Raw genomic sequence first — 21,410 nt, 5'->3', positions numbered from 1 at the left:
GACCACTTGCCATCTTTGACCCCCACATCAAAGGCAAGATCCCGCTTGCTCATCTGGTGGCTAGAGACCACCAGCAGTGATGCAACAGAAGGCTGGTGGTCTGTTGGGGGTGAATGGGGCCCTGCCCCACCAAGCTCAGTCTGCCCTCGGCCAGCCCCCACCTACCTTCCTGCCTTCGTGCTAACCAACACTTGCTCTGCCTGACACCTCAAATCCAGGGGTAGACTCTCACCCAACCCTCTCCAACCACAGTGCTCGTGAGCAGTCAAATCTTTTAAGACTCAGAACTGTCCCAATGTCTTCATTCTTCATCAACTGAACGCTAAAAGGAGTTGGGTAGCATTTGAGTTCAGCTTATCTTATCCTCCGAGAGCTGTTGGTTTCCTTGCTTTCCTGCCCTCCCGCTCCCAATGTGCAATCTTGGCAGGGCCTCCTGCGGCCCCCTCGATGCATACCTGCCAAGTTCCTCTCTGAAAAATAAGGGACTGGACCGAAATTAGCATGCCGGAAGTAGCGCGGCGGCCATTTTGGAACTGGGCGGAGCATGCTCAGAAGTGACTTTTGATGCTGCTGTGCCCAGTTCCAAAATGGCTGCCGCACCAGAAGTCGCGCTGCAGCCATTTTGGAACTGGGCAGAGCAGCATCAAAAGTCGCTTCTGAGCATGCTCCGCCCAGTTCCAAAATGGCCGCTGTGTCAGAATAAACCGGGGGGAAACTAAAAAATCCGTTTTTTCGGCTGGGGACAACTGGAAAAACGGGGGTTTCCCAGGGAAAACGGGAGACTTGGCAGCTATGCCTCAATGCCCACCGAGAAGAAGCTCTTTTGGCAAAGGCACCACAACAGGAACACGAGGAAAACCCGCACCCTGGGAGGAGCATTGATGCCAACAATGCACACCTGCAAAGCCATCATTAAAGAAGGAGGAAACCTTTGGAGATTTCCAGCAATACGCAAGGCAGGGGGAGGGACGAGGGAAGGATTGTAAGGTCGGGGAGAGGACCTTACACATCACCCCCGCAACCATTTGCAACCCCCTGCCTGACCCCGCTCTCTGTCTTCTGGACTCGACTTACCACCCCAAGCCAGTTCACTGCACAATCTGAGATGTTTGCCTTGGGTTTCCCTAAAAATATTGCAGAAGATGCTGGGGTGCAGACTGCAGAGTTTCACCAGAACACATCCAGACCTTGATTATTGATGTCCTAAGAAAATACACACATTGCAGGTGGAATCGGCCTGGAATTGCAATCTCCTCCTACAGCGTCCTGAGATCCAGAAACTTTCATTTTTTTTAATTAAAAAAAAAACCCGAAGCTCTTAGAGGGTTAAGTTTTCTGAGTTCCGCCCTCGTGCACCGAAAGCAGAAATGCAGGCCTTGGCTTAGCAAAGAAGAGGGCAATGTCAAGCTTCGAACAGCTGCAAACTCCAAGGGGGAATAACCTCTTAGCAAGGCAGCGGCGTCATTCCCAATATGAAAAGAAAAACCACCCGCCCATTATGGTTTCACAGGAAAAATAATGTCAGTCCCTGAAAAAGGCGTTGCAGCTCTCACCAAGAACTCGTTGATGGTTCTGAACACAGAGGTGGGTTTCACATTTGTCCAAAAGTCACATTCTCAGGCCCTGACCCTAGGATGTTGGACACTGACATTGTTGGTTAGAAGGAGAAAGGCACTTGTTGCGGTCTCAGTGAGTCGTCTTTCCTGTTTTTGTTACGAGAGGAGTCCTAGGGCTGGAGACAGGCTCAGTGAAGCCCCGAGGGATCAGTGCGTCCCTTCCAGCGACGGAGGAGATCCCAGAGAGACAAAGGATGCTTCATGGAGGAAGGTGACCTGGGACAGCGCCGTCTTAAGCGCCCCTGTCGCCATGGTGCGCCGTTTCCCAACGCGGTGGGTGGGTGGGCGCGGCGCTGCTGCGCGGCGGGCGGGCGGGCAGACACAGCGCGATCTCTCCGGCGCCCTCCCGCCCCGTTTCCCAGCGCGGTGGGCAGGTGGGCGCCGCGCGCAGCTGCGCAGCGGACCGGCGGACCAGCCGGCCAGCGGGCGGGCGCAGCTCGCGGCACCCTCCTGGCGGGCCGGCGCCACCGGGGGTCTATGATGAGCTGGCCCTGACCTGGGATCAACTACTTGAGCACCCAAAAAAAAAAAAACCATCACCCATCTTGCGCTTCTCTCGTTAACTGAAAGGCACCTAAACAGAGGTTGTCTCCAGCTCAGGAAAGCAATGTGAGGAACGACCAGGGGTGGGGGAAATGAAACTCTCCTTGCTCTGGGGAGCACGCTGAGCCCCCCAACACTTCCTGAGAAGGCAAGAGGGCAGAGGGTAATCTCCCTCCAAACAGGGGGTCACCCTTGACTGTCTGGGCAGGCTTTGGAGGTGCAGGACAACCAGATGGAAGACCGCCTGCCCTTCTCTCGAGCTCGGAGCTTGGGTGTAAGCCAAGGGGCATCCTTAAATGCCACTACCCCAGGTGACGCTTGCCAGCCCTTTCGCAGCTATTTCAGGATGGGCAAGCATGCGGCAAACATATGGTCTGCTCTGGGTCTTAGCATTTGCACTTAGTGAGTTATGGGATTGCATGTGTTGTCTCTTCCGCAACGGGAGACACACAACTCACCACTGCCATAAGTGTCACAGGTCTCACCACTGCCTGGAACATTGAGAATTGCTCCATACCGGGTCAGATTATAAATCTGTCTGGCTCAGTATTACCAGTTCTGACTGGCAGCAGCAATTCTCCAGGGGCTCAGGTAGAGGAGAGTCACATTTTGCCCTGAGCTGTGGTTGGCACCATGCACCAGCTGAAACTCAAACCCAGCTCGGGAAGCTGGATTATTATTATTATTATTATTATTATTATTATGCGAGAGCATTTCACCAGCCTTTCCCAACCTGGTGCCCCCACCTAGATGTTTCGGACTACAACTCCCATCAGCCCCAGCTGCTTTGCCCCAAGGGCACCGTACATTTTTAGAGAACAGTCCCACCAAAGCTTCGTAACACCAGCTATAAGGGAGACGATGTCCAGCACTCAGATCCCAGCAGTGAGAGAGAGAGAGAGATCATCCCATGAGGTTGTGCAAAACACAGAGGTAGGTAACAGCAGTCCACGGCTTATGGGCAATTGACACGGATCAGAACTAGGCTCAGTGCAAAAACCTGCTTCCAGAGGTAGGCAGCCGTTAAGTCCTCGATGGGCAGTGGTCTGTGAGCCACGTCAACATGAAACTTCTCCCCCAATCACTTCCGAAGGACTTATTTTGTCCCAAATCCCCAAAGCCAGCCATCACACAAAAGTACCATTTTTCCTGGGCCCGGCCTCCACCCCCTCCCTTCTTCGTCATTGATGAAAACAGTTCCTATGTTCTCTCTTTTAAAAAAGAAACAGTCTTTGGTAGCAAAAATTCCCCACATTGGCTGGAGTAGTGCAAATGAGGAAGGAGGAGCCTGCCGAGTGTTAGCCGGGACTCTCCTTTCCACAGTTGTCATTTCTTGAAAGGGAAGGACGCTGTCTGGACTTTCAGGCCTGGAACCGGTCTAAAGAAGCAGAAGAAGATGGTCAACACAAGTCAGGAGGATACCAGAAGATGAACTGCAGAGTCCCAAGTAAGCCATGTTAGCTGATAGGCTACAGGGGGAGGGAAAGCAGCCCAGCATCCCATTCTGGAGTCTGCTGATTTGTTGGACTACAACTTGCTAGGGATGCTGAAATGCAACCCCACGCTGGCACAGCGCTGGTCTACATCTGCAGCAGTGGATGTGCTGGACCGTTTCTTGCCTCAGTAACAGACTGGATGAGCAGGGCCGTCTTAAGCCCACCCAGCGCCCTGGCGCTAGGTCCCTCCAGCGCCCCCCTCCAGAGCCTCTCCAAGGCTCTCCAAGGAGTGCAAAGCGGACCGCGGCAGCAGCGGGAGGCCACCTCCGAGGACTCCGCGCTGCGCCTCCTTCTCGTTTCCCCAGCGCTGGGTTCCGCTCCGTCAAGCTTTGACACCAGCGCGCGCACTGCGGGACCAGCAAGAGCTGCTTGGGTGCTGTGCGCGCGCTGGTGGCGAAGCTCGACGGAGCGGAATGCAGCACTGGGGAAACGAGAAGGAGGCGCAGCACGGAGTCCTCGGAGAAGGAGCGCAGTCCTGGCCAGATCGCCGGAACCCTGCGCTCACTTGGTGCCCTTCCAGCGCCCTCCAGTGCCATGGTTCTCCGCGCCACTAGCCTCTATGGCTAGGACGGGCCTGTGGATGAGAGCCAATAAACTGAAGCTCAATCCAGATAAGATTGGGGGAGTAATAGTGGGCGGTTCCCTAGACCGGAGGGATGGGAGTTTTTGTGCTCTTGATGGGGTTACACTCCCTCTGAAGGAGTGGGCACATAGCTTGGGGGTATTCAGTGGACTTGGGGGGAGGGTTCTAACAACAACAACAACAACAACAACAACAACAACAAATAAAGGCTTTAGTGAGGTAGCAAACGGCAGGTCTTAAAATCTGCAGCTCGAACGACGCAACCCTGTAATCGCAGCACGATTGCAACAAAGACCGAATGAGCAAGAACAGATTTGACATTATTTTGCCAACTTAAATGTGTGTTGTTGTTGTTGTTGTTGTTGTTGTTGTTGTTTTGTTATTTATTATCCTGCCCATCTGGCGGGGTTTCCCCAGCCACTCTGGGCAGCTCCCAGCAGAATACTAAAAACACGATAAAACATCAAACATTAAAAACCTCCCTGAACAGGGCTGCCTTCAGATGTCTTCCAAAAGTCAGATAATTGTTTATTTCCTTGACATCTGATGGGAGGGCGTTCCACAGGGCGGGCGCCACCACCGAGAAGGCCCTCTGCCTGGTTCCCTGTAACCTCACTTCTCGCAGGGAGGGAACCGCCAGAAGGCCCTCGGCGCTGGACCTCAGTGTCCAGGCAGAACGATGGGGGTGGAGATGCTCCTTCAGGTCTACTGGGCTGAGGCCATTTAGAGTTTTGAAGGTCAGCACCAACACTTTGAATTGCACTTGGCTAGCCCCCTAAAGTGGCTAGCCCCCTGTTCCCAGTAAATTAGAGTATTACGGTCTGGTGCCTCCTTCCCAAAGCCCGGGAAGCTTCTGCCTGGGTTAAGGAGGGGGGTGCGATGCTCCAATGGGGTTCCAAGAGCCCTCCCACCACCTTCCCAAAGCCCTCCCAGCTTTGGGAAGGATGCAGGAGGGCTCTAACATCCTGTCAGAGGCCCGACACCTCCTTCCCAAAGCCCAAGAAGTTCCTGCTTGGCTTAGGATGCTCACGCGTGTGACATCGACCCCCTCCTCGCCATCCTCGCAAGCTGGTGCCTCTGGCCCTTAACTGTTCCCCTATGAAAAATACATCACTGGGGGTACTTCTGGGTCCATTGCTGTCGCTCGAGGCTCAGGTGCCCTCGGTGGCCCGGAGTGCCTTCCATCAGCTTCGGCTGGTGTTCCAGCTGCACAGAGGTAGCCTAACTACTGTCATCTATGCTCTGGTAACCTCTAAGTTAGATTACTGCAATGGGGCTGCCTCTGAAGGTGGCTCAGAAACTTTAGCCCATGCAGAATTCAGCATCCAGGTTACTCACCGGGGTTTGAGTATACCACACCTGACGTAAGTGGCTGCCCGTTAGTTTCTGGGCCCCAAGTGCTGGTTTTGGCCGATAAATCCTTAAATGGCTCAGGACCACAATCCCTCAAGGACCGCCTCTCCCCACATGAACCATCGCGGACCCTGCGATCCCCATCTGAGGCCCTTTTTCATGTGCCTCCTCTTGTGGCAACACAAGAACAAAAGGCTTTTCTGCAGTGTCTGGCTGAATGCGGGAGGCTTGCCTGGCGTCTTTAATACATGTGTTTAAGACGTCAGGTGAGAACATTCTTCTTATCCCAGGCCTTTGGCTAACTGAATAGGCCGCTAGAGCATGGGTAGGCAAACTAAGGCCCGGGGGCCGGATCCAGCCCAATCGCCGTCTAAATCCAGCCCACAGACAGTCCAGGAATCAGCCTGTTTATACATGAGTAGAATGTGTCCTTTTATTTAAAATGCACCTCTGGGTTATTTGTGGGGCATAGGAATTCGTGTATGTATATATATATATATATATATATATATCCCGGCCCCCCACAAGGTCTGAGGGACAGTGGACCGGCCCCCTGCTGAAAAAGTTTGCTGACCCCTGAGCTAGAGCTTTTTAAATTGTCGGGGAGGTATTGTTTCCTATGTTATTATGTTATGTCTTTTTGTATTTTTATCCTGTAAACTGCCCTAGGATCCTCAAAGGAAGGGTGGTGTTGAAAATTAATGAATAAATGAATAAAATAAATTATCAGGGTTGTAGTCTGACAGCGCTGAAGGCCTCACCCCCTTTTCCCTGGGTCCCCACCCACCGCAGGGCAAGCGGCCCCTGGAAGGCTTCACACGAGGGAATTCGACCCTCGTACAGAAAAGAGTTCCATAATGTACAACAGAAGCAAACAGCAGGAGGGCAGGAAATGGGGTTTCCCTCCAACAGCAGCAGGGGCAAGGTCCTACTCACCTCTGAGGTGGCACTGGCCTGCGTGGAGGGAGAAAACAAAGAATCTTTGTTAATGGTTTGGAAACAGATTCTGTTGCTGCTATACCCATATCAGGGTTAGGCATTCTCCCAACTTTCCTGGTCTCGAGTTGGAAAATTGCCAGACTTCACAATTCAAGAAAACTCTCTCAGTTGCAGGACTTTGCAAGCAACTGAACCAAGGACTTGGAAGCAAAGGACCCTCTCTGGGCTCAGAGAGAGGAGATGACTTGTAACCCCTGCAAATAGGGTGTGCATGGATAGTGGTCTATGTTGGTATTGGCCTAGTAAAGACAACTCTGCTAAACAGCTGTTTTCTGTGCAGAGTTTAACCCCAACAGAGTCTCCAACAGACCACATCCACACAAACTGCCAAGGCGAAAAGCCCCTAAGATGCTTTCTTTCAGAATTCCTAAAAATGATATGAGAACTCTTAAGCCCAGACATGGTTCCAGGGGAAACAGTTGGCCAGAACCCCAAGTTGCTTTGCTTGGTACCTTACCTTCCAAGTCCCGGACTGCAGAATCTGGGACCGGCAGCCGTGTGACACCGGAAGTTACGTCGACGTAACTTCGGGTGTCGCTTTGCCAGCTTCGAAAGTCACTTGTACGCATGTCAGGAAGTGCGTCGACGCAACTTCCGGTGTCGCTCCGCCCATTTATGGGCACCAAAAATGGCCGCCGCTGACACCGGAAGTCGCTTCTATGCACTTCCGGACATGCGTAGATGCGACTTTTGAAGCCGGCGGTGGCCATTTTTGGTGCCCATAGAAGGGCAAATCGGAAAGGAAAAAAAAGCCGCCGGCAGGAGAAAATAATGGAGAAAAACGGGAGACGAAGTGATACGGGGGACCACCGGGAAAAGGTAAGTAAAAACGGGGGTTTCCCGGGGAAAACGGGGTACTTGGCAGCTATGCTTGGTACTGTAGTTTCCACCCATCTATATTCTTCCAACAGCAGCCCCCTCCTTGCTCCCCCCTTCAATCCTTGCTGTCTGGCTCCCTTGGTAACTCAGAGGTGCTAATGATCAAGTGATAGCTAAATGTGTTAAGCAAATCAATAGATAAACTTACTTCAGCGGTCTGGAGAGGGGGCTCGTGGCATTGAGAACTGCCGGCTTGGCATTCGATGGAGGCACCATGACCAGCAAGGCCTGACCCTGAGCTGGCGGCAGTTCTTTAGCCAGGAGGGGGTTCCCCGGGAGCGGCCGGCGTGGCGGCCTCTGCTTTGGATCAACCTAGCAGGGAAGGAAACATGGTCAGAGAGTGCCAAATGAAGAGGTCTTTGAAGCATGTGCACCTTGAAATGCAGCGAGGTCCGACCCTGCCCCACCCCGATGCATCTCAAGTCGCATTTGTACATTGCTGCTAAACACTGGAGAGTGGGCAGGGACGTCTTCACCCAAAACACAACCCCCCCACCCCAAATTCCAGTTCAATGAATCTGTGCATGCGCTGCCCTCTGTGGCTGTCTGAAATGTGCACAGCCTAGCTTCGCTGTGGCTTACGCTTTCAAATCAAATGGAAGTTGCTTTAAGAACCTAAGAGGAGCCTGCAGGATCAGGCCAATGCTCCACCTAGTCCACAATCCTGTTCTCACAGTGGCCAACCAGAGGCCTCTGGGAAACCAGCAAGCAGGGTTCGACCACAAGAACAACTCTCCCTTCCTGTGGTTCCCAGCGATCAGGATTCAAAAGTGTTGCTGCTTCTGGAAGTCCAGGAATAGCCAGCCTGGCTAATAGCCACCAATAGCCCTCTCCTCCTCCTCCTCCATGAATATATCTAACCCTCTTTTAAAGCCATCCAAGTTGGTGACCATCACTGCCTCCTGTGTGAAGAACTGCTGGAATAGCTCAGTCAGTAGAGCATGAGACTCTCAACCTCAGGTTCATGGGTTCGAATCCCACGTTGGACAAATAGATTCCTGCATTTCAAGGGATTGGACTAGATGAGCCTCGTGGTCCCTTCCTACTCCTCCCTTCTATTACTACGACACTGTGCCTTTTATCATGTACAGTGGTACCTCTATTTACGAATAACTCTACTTACGAATGTTTCTACTTACGAATGGAGCTCCGTCCACCATCTTGGATGCAGTTTAGATAGGATTTTTTCTACTTACGAATTTTTAGATAGGGTTGCTTCGACTTACGAATTTTTTCTCCCAATGCATTCCTATGGGATTCAACTTACAATTTTTTTCGACTTACGAATGTGCGTTCGGAACGCATTAAATTCGTAAGTAGAGGTATCACTGTAGAGAATATCTATCCGCCTTCTCCGGGCGGTGCAAATTTTATAAACTTCCATCGGGTCGTGAAAAGTAATCCAAGCAGTGAACCAAACATCCCATCAGCTGACTTTGAGGTCCAATCCCTGCCCACCAGGTCCTATAAAAGCACTGAACTGAGAGGTTGCTCCTCAGTCGGAGCAGGAAACCACCCCAGCTCCTGGGGAGAAGAAACCACCTTTCCTTTAGGTCACAGTTTCCCAAAATTGGGTCGCTAGCTGTTACAACACCCTTCATCACTAGGGTGGGATGTAACATCACTGTAGCGGTCAAGTACGACACTTCCTGTTTGCCCAGAGTGGACACACAGGGGGATGTTCCTCCAGCCAAGAGGATTTCCTGTCACACCTGTCTGGAGCATCCTCCCCCTGCATGTGACCAGGTAGATGCAAGTGACCCTGGGAGACCCCATAAAAGGGCCGGCCACGCAGCCATCTCCCCCTCTCTCTTGATCCCTTCTCTCGATGCTGCTCTCTTGATGCTTTTGCTGTCTGCTGGCTCTAAGCCAGCAGCACATGGGCTCATCCCCATATGGGATGAACTCAAACTCTCTTCTGTAGCTACAAGCTAAAGCAGGCACCCCCAAACTGCGGCCCTCCAGATGTTTTGGCCTACAACTCCCATGATCCCTAGCTAACAGAACCAGTGGGCGGGGAAGATGGGAATTGTAGTCCAAAACATCTGGAGGGCCAAAGTTTGGGGATGCCTGAGCTAAAGCCTGCCTTCAGGGAACCTACTGTGAACTGAATGTAAGTAAACTTCGTATTACTTTTAAAGAAGACTGTTGTGTCTTTATTCTTTTTAGGAGGGATTAAAGGGGAAATTTACCAGGAATACCCCAATTTGGACAAGCCAGATTGGATTGCTTAAGCCAGGCATCCCCAAACTTCGGCCCTCCAGATGTTCTGGACTACAATTCCCATCTTCCCCAACCACTGGTCCTGTTAGCTAGGGATCATGGGAGCTGTAGGCCAAAACATCTGGAGGGCCACAGTTTGGGGATGCCTGGCTTAAGTAAAGAGATTCAAACAAATTTACCAACTAGCTTCCTGCTATGTACAGGGGAATGTACTCTACTACTGATTCACAAGTGCGAGTGAGGAAGGATAAAATTTAATCAATATATTCTCTCCTAGTATCCACAACATTCCCACACCTAGCTAGCAAGACCAGTGGTCAGAGACGATGGCAACTATAGTCCAAAAACAGCTGGATCTTAAAAGGGTGGGTCCCAGAATGGACCCCTCTGAGGCATGTTCTGAACTCACCAAGGCGGTTCTGGCGGGGCTGATGGGAAGAGGCTTCTTTGGCGGAGGGAGTTTGTTCTGTGCGCCGAATTTTGCACCAGCGGCCGCGGCGGGCGATTTGTTGAAAGGCAGCGGAGGCGGCCTGGAAGGTTTGAGGTCTTTCTGGAGAGGGGTAACCGGGGCAGGGGCAGGGCGGAGAGGGCGGACCACGTTGACCGGGTGGGAAGCGCCTTGGAGAGGGTTTGGTTTGGGTGGGAAAACACCCCTTGTTGCCTGTAGAGAGAAGAGAGAGAGAGAGAGAGAGAGAGAGAGAGAGAGAGAGAGAGAGAGAGAGAGAGAGAGAGAGAGAAGGCAAAGGTGAATTCCCCCCTCATTTAAGGCGGAGGCCATACCTGCCAAGTTGCTGTCAGAGAAATAAGGGACCGGGCCGGAAATAGCAGGCCGGAAGTAGCGCTGCCGCCATTTTGGAACTGGGCGGAGCATGCTCAGAAGTGACTTTTGATGCTGCTTTGCCCAGTTCCAAAATGGCCGCCGCGCCAGAAGTCGCACTGCAGCCATTTTGGAACTGGGCAGAGCAGCATCAAAAGTCGCTTCTGAGCATGCTCCACCCAGTTCCAAAATGGCCACCGTGCCAGAATAAACTGGGGGGAAACAAAAAAAATCCGTTTTTTCAGCTAGGAACAGCTGGGAAAACGGGGATTTCCCAGGGAAAACAGGAGAGTTGGCAGCTATGGCAGAGGCAGTTTCCGCAATTCCACAAAGCGAAGGTGCAAATGAGTGGACACGACCCTGTCCCCCCATTCCCCTTAGGGTTGAGCACAGTGGAGGAAGACAGCCTGAGTTGAGAGTCTGATAACCAACCAATTTGTTGCACAGTTTCGAGGTTGCTTGCATCAAGATTTCAGGAGCATACAAACGCTTGTTAATAGTCCCCAGAAGCTTTTCTTTTGGGAATTATAGGTATAGAACTACCTAAACTGTATAGAAATCTATTTACGTACGCAACTACAGCGGCAAGAATGTTACTCGCCCCAAAACTGAAAGAAGCAGAAGTCCCAGTAAAGGAAGAATGGATACAAAAACTTATGGAATATGCAGAAATGGCAAAACTTACCAGAAGAATAAGAAATCAAGGCAACAAACTTTTAATAAAATAATGGAAATGGTTTATTGAATATATACAGATAAATTGTAAACAGACAAGAACATTGGCAGGATTATTGTAATTACCTGCAGTCTCATAAGAGTATATCTTTAAAGTGGATGAATCAATGAGCAAATCAAGTTGATTTGGATATGCAGAAGATATTAAAAATAATTTTAAGGAACCGTGAAAAGAGGGGGAAGGAAGTGAAGTTTTGAAATGTTAAGATGATTGTAAATTTGATTAAATGTATTAATCTGAAAAGTATAATATATATTGTATTTTTCACTCCATAGGACGCACCTGACCATAGGACCATAGTTTTTATAGGAGAAAAACAAGGGATAAAAATATTTTGCTTTCTTGAATTGTCCTAGGCATAGCAGCCAACTCTTAGAGGCCTAGGTGCCTTTGCCCCACCCCCCACCCCCAGTTAAATATTTGAGGAAGCTTCTTTTGCAAAGGGGGAAAAGCTCCTTTTTTTAAGGATCAGATCAAAGTTGTGCAGCTTTTTTTGCAAATGGGAAAAGCCCCATTTTTGGGTGGTGGGGGTCAGCTCACAGTTGCAATCTTTTTTGGAAAGGGGGAAAGCTCCATTTTTTAGGATCAGCTCAAAGTTGTTGAGTTTCCTTGAAAAGGGAATAAAATCCTGTTTTTATGGGGTTCAACTCACAGTTCTGCAGCTTCTCTAGGAAAGGAAAGGGACCCATTTCTACAGTTTCCAGACAGATAATCTAATCAGCCAGTCACATGTCTCCCAACAATTGAGGCCTAGGCAAGGGGCCGGGAGGGGCCGGGAAGGGAGCTAGCTCCCTTATCTCCCTCCCCGATCTCTTGCAAACAGCTGCTGAGCGGGTTGCTTTCAACACTCTCTTTCCCTCTTGTTAGCCTTTAGCTCTTTCTTTTTAAAACAAAAACAAAAAACGTGATCTGCCTTTCGCCCCTGGGCAATTCGGCTTCAGGGACCATGCATTCACTCCATAAGACGCACAGAAATTTCCTCTTACTTTTTAGGAGGAAAAAAGTGTGTCTTACGGAGCGATAAATATGGTGTGTGTGTGCATAAGACACACATTTCAGGAGCATACTCACTTGGCTGGAGCTGTTGCCCACCGTCTTATTGGAGAAGGAAGAAGAGGAGGAAATGTCCTGCAAAGTGAAGGCTGAGTTCGAGTGTCCCTGATTTGCCTTCCGATTGACAGCTCCATTCCTGCCAGGAAATAGCAAAGGGAATGGAAGTTAACCTCTGGCAAATGTGGGGGCTTCCTCCAGATCTGTACGGAGGGGGAAGGGAGAAAGGAGGTGGGAGAAGGACAGTGGAACCTTCTAACAAGGCCCACCTGAAACCGGGCCAAATGCAAACTCTGAGCTCTAGAGCGCCCACCTATGGCCGATTCGCACTGGAGGAATTTGCACTCAGGAGCTGTGCAGGACCTCCCCAGAGGCACCAATGAAAGCTTTCATGGGCACTGGGTGGACAACCCCCAGTCTACGGTATACACTGACTCTCAGCAGTCCTCCTTGTTTTCAAGCAAGGGACATACCCAGCCCTGCCTGGAGACGCCAGGAATCGACCCTGAGACCTTCTGCAGGCAAAGCAGAGTATGGCCCTTTTCCAGATGTCTTGCTCTCTGTACAATGAGAAGCTTATTTCTATTACAGAATGCTTTTCCTTCGAAGGAAGGAGCAACCAAGAGGATGAAGGGGGACGTCCCCTCTAGAGCAGGGTTTCCCAAACTGTTTTGGGGCTACCGTTCCCATCATCCCTGACCACTGCTCCTGCTAGCTAGCGGTGATGGGAGTTGTAGTCCAAAAAAACAGCTTGAGACCTAAGTTTGGGGAACTCTGATCTAGCGCAAGGCCTAGGAAATCCTGAGAAAGAGGGGAGGGGAGGCACCCTCCTGGGTCTCTGCTCACCTGTAGGTCTTGTGGCTCTTCCTTAAGCCTTCGAACCACTTGTTGAGCAATGAGCTCTCCCTCCGGTAGCACCAATAGAGTCCGAGGGACAAAGCCGGCAGGAACAGGAAGAAAAACAGCAGCAGGACGATCAGGACGGCTTCGTGATCTGTAGGAAGATGCACAGGGATAGGAAACAGTCATGAAACCAAGGGGCGTGGAGGGATGGGCTTAGTTTTATGACAGAGGTTGTCAATCCAAGCCATGTATTGCAGGGGGCTGGACTAGATGACCCTTGGGTACCTTCCAAGGCTACAATTACAGTGGTACCTCGACTTACGAAGTACTTGACTTACGGAATTTCGAGTTACGAATGGGAAAAAATGGCCGCACACTTACGTTTTTTCCGACATCCGAAAGGAAAACCGTTGCGGTTTAGATGGGGTTTTCTCAACTTTCGAATTTTAGATGGGGTATACTCGACTTACAAATTTTTCCGTTTCCAATGCATTCCTATGGGAAACCGCTTTTTTCGACTTACAAATTCTTCGAATTACAAATGTGCATTCGGAACGGATTAAATTCGTAAGTCGAGGGGCCACTGTATAGGATTCTATGTGAAACGCAGGTGGCGGTGTGGTCTAAACTACTGAGCCTCTTGGGCTTGCCGATCAGAAGGTCGGTGGTTCGAATCCCCACGACGGGGTGAGCTCCTGTTGCTCGGTCCCAGCTCCTGCCAACTTAGCAGTTCGAAAGCACGCCCAAAAGTGCAAGTAGATAAATAGGTACTTCCCACTGGGGGAAGCTAAACGGCGTTTCCGTGTGTTGCTCTGGTTTAGCCAGAAGCAGCTTAGTCATGCTGGCCACATGACCCGGAATCTGTACGCCAGCTCTCTCGGCCAGTAAAGCGAGATGAGCACCGCAACCCCAGAGTCATTTGTGACTGGACCTAACAGTCAGGGGTCCCTTTACCTTTATGTGAAAGAACTACAGGCTCAAGAGCAGGGGAATCTGGTTACAGCTGCCCACACAGTATATCACTGGGTACTTAGTAAACCACTGCTCTTATATATGGAGGCTCTATCTGCTATCATCTGAGGAACTTCACTTATTGGGTTGCTGTTTTTATTTTTGTTAGGTATTTGATGGTTTTATATCTTGATTTTATTCTGTGAACCACCCTAAGACCTCCGGGTATAGGGCGGTATATAAATTCTAATAATAATAATAATAATAATAATAATAATAATATTTCACCCTTTGCCAACTTGGTGCCCTCCAGGTGTTTTGGATTGAGCTGGTGGGAATTCTAGTTCAAAACATATGGAGAGCCCCCGGTTGGTAAAGACTGGTTTAGCAGCAAAACACTATTTCTAAAATTAGTGGCACCCACCAGCTCTGGTCCCATCACCTCCTGGCAAATAGAAGGGGAAGAAATGGAGGCAGTGAACGATTTTACTTTCTTGGGCTCCTTGATCACTGCAGATGGTGACAGCAGTCACGAAATTAAAAGACGCCTGCTTCTTGGGAGAAAAGCAATGACAAACCTAGACAGCATCTTAAAAAGCAGAGACATCACCTTGCCAACAAAGGTCCGTATAGTTAAAGCTATGGTTTCCCCAGTAGTGATGTATGGAAGTGAGAGCTGGACCATAAAGAAGGCTGATCGCCGAAGAATGGATGCTTTTGAATTATGGTGCTGGAGGAGACTCTTGAGAGTCCCATGGACTGCAAGAAGATCAAACCTATCCATTCTGAAGGAAATCAGCCCTGAGTGCTCACTGGAAGGACAGATCCTGAAGCTGAGGCTCCAAGACTTTGGCCACCTCATGAGAAGAGAAGACTCCCTGGAAAAGACCCTGATGTTGGGAAAGGTGGAGGGCACTAGGAGAAGGGGACGACAGAGGACAAGATGGTTGGACAGTGTTCTCGAAGCTACGAACATGAGTTTGACCAAACTGCGGGAGGCAGTGCAAGACAGGAGTGCCTGGCGTGCTCTGGTCCATGGGGTCACGAAGAGTCGGACACGACTAAACGACTAAACAACAACAACTTCAGCTCAAAATTAAATATGCTGGTTTCACTTTTCAACTGATTCATGACCTCCTTCTTTGGAGGTCTTTAAGCAGAGGCTTGACAGCCATATGCCAAGAATGCTTTTATGGTGTTTCCTGCTTGGCAGGGGGTTGGACTGGATGGCCCTTGTGGTCTCTTCCAATTCTATGATTCTATGATACTGCTCATTCAGACCGAATTTTAATAATCTGGCTTTTTAAAATCAAAACATTGATACAGGCTTGTGTGTGTGTTTCGTTACTGTAAAGAATGCAAAATAACCATTTAATAACCACTCGTGGTTAGAAGGGTTTTGCTTTTCCCATAAAAACATCAGATCCAGCACAGCCTAAAAAAATTAAACAAGGACACCCTGGTTTCTCAGGTTCCCCCTTAAAGGAGAGGCATATAGATGAAAACCCCCAGCCTTGGGGCTTTTTGCCATTACAGATAACAAAGGGGTTGGAAATACAGCAGCCCATCATTTTGCAACAGCATGGGATATATTGAAGCGGCTGATGTTCATTTTTATAAAAAGGCCATAAAACACAGCAGAAGTATTAAAAAAAATCTGTGCTCCGTCACTCTAACAGGCAAATTACATTTTATAGCCACATTGTACTGGCCAAAATTAATTTACCAATTCCTTCCCTCTCTATAACCAGGCATCACGAGCCATTGTTGTACTGTATGTCAATTTTTTACTATTTCTTTCTCGAAAAATAGCTCCATGAAACAGGAACACGGGGCAATTCTTCCCAGTGACTGTGGTGTGGCATGAAGAGGAGGAGACTTTTGCAGCCAGAGGGCCAGATTGCCTTCTGGGGAGCTTTCCAGGGGCCAGAAGCAAAAGTAGACGGAGCAACTCATTTACACCTGGGCTTTGCCAAGTAGGCTGGTTTTCGCTCTCACGAACAGAGCCCTCTCTATTCTCCATTCAGGCAAGCAAGAATCATAGAATTCCAGAGTTGGAAGGAACCCTGAGAGTCAACTGGTCCAGCCGCCTGCAATGCAAGAATCTCAACTAAAGCATCCGAGACAGATGGCCATCCCACCTCTGCTGAAAAACCTTCAAGGAAGGAGAGTCCACCACCTCCTGCACTGTCAAACAGCAGAAAGTTTTTCCTGATGTTTAATCGGAACTAAATGGGCCTTCTCTGCAGTGGCTCCCCATTTGTGGAATGCTCTCCCCAGGGAAGTTCGCCTGGCACCTTCATCACACACCTTTGAGCACCAAGCAAAAACGTTCCTTTTTCACCAGGCCTTTGGTTGATCTGTTTGACATCCTATACCAGGCATAGGCAAACTCGGCCCTCCAGATGTTTTGGGACTACAACGCCCATCATCCCTAGCTAACAGGGCCAGGATGATGGGAGTTGTAGTCCCAAAACATCTGGAGGGCCGGGTTTGCCTGTTCCTGTCCTATACCCTTTTAAAATGTGGCTCTTTTCCAGGGGGGAGGTGTTATTGGGTTGTTGTTTTTATTCTGATTATATGTGATCTTTTCTGTGAACCATCTTGAGACCTCCAGGTATAGGACGGTATATAAACCTAATGCTAATAATAATAATAATAATAACTTGTCACTTGAAGCCATTGGTTTATTCCTAGCCTTTGGAGCAGGGGGAAACAAACTTGTTCCCTCTCCCTTGTAACAACCTTTGAATTTGACACAAGCTCACCATTGCCATCTAGTGTCACATTTGTATAATGCACTTAAAACATTTTATTTACAGCTGTATAGCTGAAAGACCCTTGGGGTCCCTTGAAACTCTACGATTTGGTAACCAGCTGGTTCCCTCTTCCAGGTGACAGCCCTTCAGATATTTGAAGATGGCTCTCATATCTCCTCTCAGTCTCCTCTTTTCCAGGCTAAACATACCCAACTTCCTCAACCATTCCTCATTAAGCTTAGCTTCCAGACCCTTGATCTGTAGAGTTGGACGGGACCCCAAGGGTCATCTAGTCCAACCCCCTGCAATGCAGGAATATCAACTCAAGCATCCATGACAGATAGCCATCCAACCTCTGCTCAAAAACCTCCAAGGAAGGAGAGTCCACCACCTCCCGAGGGAGTCCATTCCACAGTCGAACAGCTCTTACTGTCAGAAAACTACTCTATTCTGAACTTAAAAATGGAAAGCGTAATGCTGGTGGTCAACAAAAGAGGTTTAAAGACTCTCTCAAGACAAAACTAACAAAGTGTAGTATAAAGGTAAAGGTACCCCTGTATCTGAAGAAGTGTGCATGCACACGAAAGCTCATACCAAAATAAAAACTTAGTTGGTCTTTAAGGTGCTACTGAAGGAATTTTTTTATTGTACCCCTGACCGTTAAGTCCAGTCACGGACGACTCTGGGGTTGCACACTCATCTCGCTCTATAGGCCAAGGGAGCCGGTGTTTGTCCGCAGACAGCTTCCGGGTCACGTGGCAAGCATGACTAAGCCGCTTCTGGCGAACCAGAGCAGCGCATGGAAACGTCGTTTACCTTCCCACCAGAGCGGTACCTATTTATCTACTTGCACTTGATGTCCTTTTGAACTGCTGTGTGCGCAGGAGCTGGGACCAAACAACAGGAGCTCACCCCCATCGCGGGGATTCGAACTGCCAACCTTCCGATCAGCAAGTCCTAGGCTGTGTGGTTTAGAGCACAGCGCCACCCGTGTCCCTAAAATGTAGTATAAACACCAACAATGGGGAAACACTGGCCTGTGAGCGCTCCAATTGGAGAACAGCCTTTACCAAAGGTGTCATGGGCTTTGAAGACACTCGAACTCAGGACGCAAGGGAGAAATGTGCTAAGAGGAAGGCAAAGCCTCACCATGATCAACTCCCACCCAGAAACCTATGTCCCCACTGTGGAAGGACGAGAGGATCCATAATTGGCCTCCACAGTCACTTACGGACTCATTGTTAAAACTGTGTGTATGGAAGACAATCTTACCCGGCTACGAGGGATTGCCAAAGAAGAGAGAATGTCAGAAAGTTTTTCCAGATTCTCCTTTCTTGCCATTTGAATCCACTCATTCTCGTCCTCCCTCTTCGGAGAGGCATTGACAGATATCAAGGACACATCCCAGCCAGGAAAACACACTCCAGAAGAGTGCGACTGGGGAGGGGAGGGGTGTGGCCTGGAAGAGTCCCGAGGGCCACGTAAAGAGGACTGGGGGGCCACATGCAGCCCCCAATGCCTGTGGCTCTCCACTCCTGGGGCTCTCAGCCTCTCTGGCTTACAGAGCATTGCACCCTTTGGATTTGCAATAGCGGGGAGTGGGGGGGGGGGGAGGTCCACACACACACACACACACACACACACACACGACACAAGTGCTGCCCAGGACTCACTATCGTGTTGCACGGGCCCACTGTCAACGCTGCCTCCCAGACCCGCCTTCTCGCAGAAGGGAGGAGCCCACCCTCCGTCACAGTGGCAGTTCCGGTTGCTGTTGCAGACCTGGAAGAGATTTGCGGAGTGAGGCCAAAGCACCGTTTGCAGGCAACCCCCCCCCCCCAAAAAAAACCCACCAAGATGCGCTCAACTTAAAATGAAGAGATCCTATCAGTCAGGACAAATGAGTCTATTCTGGGTCAAGCCAAAGCCAGGGAGGAGGGTGAGCATCATGGTCTAGCACAGTGATGGCCAAACTTGGCCTTCCAGCTGTTCTGGGACTACAATTCCCATCATCCCTGACCACCGGAGGGCCATGTTTGGCCATCACTGGACTAGCATCATGTCCTCACAGCGGCCAAGCAGAAGTCCCTGAGCAGGATTCGAGCGCGGCGGAACCCCCCCCCCCGGCCCCCGCGCGGTTTCCAGAAAGTGGTACTGTATTTGGATTCTGCTCAAGATGCAATTGCAAGCCCTTAATGTTCAGGCAGAATGATTTCCTGACCCAGCCAAAAATGAATAGATGATGCCTTGGAGGGGGATGCCTAGTTCCCGCTGGTGAATTGTTGTTGTTTTCTTCAACACCCCTTAGCTAGAGCCCTTTCCCAGGAAAGAAACTAAGGCGGCAGCTGGTGACTCACCCCATGGCCATGGCATTTCGAGGTGCACTTGTCCAGGTCATAGAAAGAGGCGTTGAGGCAGCGCTGGTCCTTGCAAACCTGCAGACAGAAAGGCCTCCGAGTCAGACAGGCTTGCAATGCCCCAATAGTTCAATACCACCATATTTTATTATTTTACTTTATTTTATTTTACTTTACTTTATTTATTGTAAATCTATTTATTTAATTTTCCAAATTAATATTTACATTCACATAATAACATAATGTATAAAAACAAGATTCCCAAGAATCCCTTGGCCTCCCTACTTCCCCGTTGTGGGTCCTTTTGTTAATCCTTTCCTTCTGCATCTTTTATACGAATCCAAATTTTTGTATCTCCATTATGTCCGCAGTTCACTGTTACATTACAAGTGTTATTCCAATCCTACTAGCAATCTTAACTGTTTACAATGGTTTTTAAGATAAATTATATAGAATCATAGAACTGGAAGAGACCACAAGGGCCATCTAGTCCAACCCCCTGCCGAGCAGGAAACACCATCAAAGCATTCTTGACATATGCCTGTCAAGCCTCTGCTTAAAGACCTCCAAAGAAGGAGACTCCACCACACTCCTTGGCAGCAAATTCCACTGCCGAACAGCTCTTACTGTCAGGAAGTTCTCCCTAATGTTTAGGTGGAATCTTCTTTCTTGTAGTTTGAATCCATTGCTCCAAGTCCGCTTCTCTGGAGCAGCAGAAAACAACCTTTCTCCCTCCTCTCTCTATATATAAATTCCCATTCTTTATCAAAATCTTAGTCTTACTGACCAATTTAATTTGATTTTATTATTTATAACCATAGCTGCCAAGTTATCCCTTTTTTTAAGGGATTTTCCCTTATGCTGAATAGGCTTCCTCGCGAGAAAAGGGAAAACTTGGCAGCTATGATTTATAACACACCCGCACCACTCTGGGCGGCTCCCAACACATTAAAAAACCATAATAAATTTTCAAACTTTAAGCAGTGGCCTTTTGATATGGGTTTGGGTGCCTCTGCCGTTTCTCCGGGGAAACCCTCACCATTCCATCTCCACACTTGGTCCCCGTCATCACCAGCCCCGGGTCGGACAGGTCTCCCTCGTCATCCTTGGTGGCGTAAACCAGAGCCCCCCGACACTTGATCTCCTGCCCGTTAAAGCGGATGGTGGTGTCCATGGAAACAGTGTTGGTCCCTTTGGGCTTGGCAGCCGAGCTCTGGCACTGGATCTTCCCGCACTTGGCATCTCTAGAAGGAACGAGAAAATCAGAGCTGGGAGAGGACCTGAAGGCTAAAGGTACCCCTGACCATTAGGTCCAGTCGCAGACTCTGGGGTTGCAGGGCTCATCTCACGATATTGGCTGAGGGAGCCGGCGTACAGCTTCCAGGTCATGTGGCCAGCATGACAAAGCCGCTTCTGGCAAATCAGAGCAGCACACGGAAACACCATTTATCCTTCCCGCCAGAGCGGTACCTATTTATCTACTTGCACTTTGACGTGCTTTCGAACTGCTAGGTTGACAGGAGCAGGGAACAAACAATGGGAGCTCACTCCGTTGCGGGGATTCGAACCACCGACTTGCTGATCGGCAAGCCCAAGGCTCTGTGGTTTAACCCACAGCCCCACCCGCGACCCTGAAGGCTAGCCTCTCCAAATTATTATTTTGTTTGTTTGTTTATTTACATCCTGCCCATCTGGCTGGGTTTCCCCAGCCACTCTGGGCGGCTTCCAACAAAACATTTAGCCTCCCTAAACAGGGCTGCCTTCAGATGTCTTCTAAAAGTCAAATAGTTGTTAATTTCTTTGACATCTGACAGGAGGATGTTCCACGGGGCGGGCGCCACCACTGAGAAGGCCCTCTGCCTGGTTGCCTGTAACCTCCCTTCTCGCAGGGAGGGAACTGCCAGAAGGCCCTCGGTGCTGGACCTCAGTGTCCGGGCAGAACGATGGAGGTGGAAATGCTGCTTCGGGTATACTGGACCGAGGCCGTTTAGGGCTTTAAAGGTCAGCACCAACACTTTGAATTGTGCTCGGAAACGTATTGGGAGCCAATGTAGGTCTTTCAGGACCGATGTTATGTGGTTTCGGCGGCAACTCCCAGTCACCAGTCTAGCTGCCGGATTCTGGATTAGTTGTAGTTTCCGGGTCACCTTCAAAGGTAGCCCCACATAGAGTGCATGGCAGTAGTCCAAGCGAGAGATAACCAGA

General features: G+C 49.7%; 1 protein-coding gene across 3 annotated transcripts in view; it reads right to left on the bottom strand.

Annotated features, from left to right (window-relative positions):
- Nucleotides 1-675: 675 nt before the first annotated feature.
- ADAM33 (ADAM metallopeptidase domain 33) overlaps nucleotides 676-21,410 on the bottom strand; it is a 99,171-nt gene continuing 78,436 nt past the window's right edge. For 2 of the 3 annotated variants that reach the window (XM_060278330.1, XM_060278329.1), the window contains exons 16-25: nucleotides 20,245-20,449; nucleotides 19,206-19,283; nucleotides 18,522-18,630; nucleotides 13,142-13,289; nucleotides 12,317-12,434; nucleotides 10,102-10,353; nucleotides 7,618-7,781; nucleotides 6,528-6,545; nucleotides 2,113-3,537; nucleotides 676-1,832 (exon numbers count right to left, since the gene is read on the bottom strand). In XM_060278330.1, coding sequence (XP_060134313.1) covers nucleotides 3,486-3,537; nucleotides 6,528-6,545; nucleotides 7,618-7,781; nucleotides 10,102-10,353; nucleotides 12,317-12,434; nucleotides 13,142-13,289; nucleotides 18,522-18,630; nucleotides 19,206-19,283; nucleotides 20,245-20,449 — 1,144 coding nt within the window. In that variant the 3' untranslated portion in view covers nucleotides 676-1,832; nucleotides 2,113-3,485. Of the gene's footprint in view, nucleotides 1,833-2,112; nucleotides 3,538-6,527; nucleotides 6,546-7,311; nucleotides 7,782-10,101; nucleotides 10,354-12,316; nucleotides 12,435-13,141; nucleotides 13,290-18,521; nucleotides 18,631-19,205; nucleotides 19,284-20,244; nucleotides 20,450-21,410 lie in introns of those variants that run through there. The other variant, XM_060278331.1, reaches the window with a different exon arrangement.

The sequence above is a fragment of the Zootoca vivipara genome, chromosome 9 (assembly GCF_963506605.1).
Source record: "Zootoca vivipara chromosome 9, rZooViv1.1, whole genome shotgun sequence".
Lineage (NCBI taxonomy): Eukaryota > Metazoa > Chordata > Lepidosauria > Squamata > Lacertidae > Zootoca > Zootoca vivipara.
The sequence above is the reverse complement of the archived record's forward strand: the minus strand, read 5'-3'. Positions and strand labels throughout refer to the sequence as shown.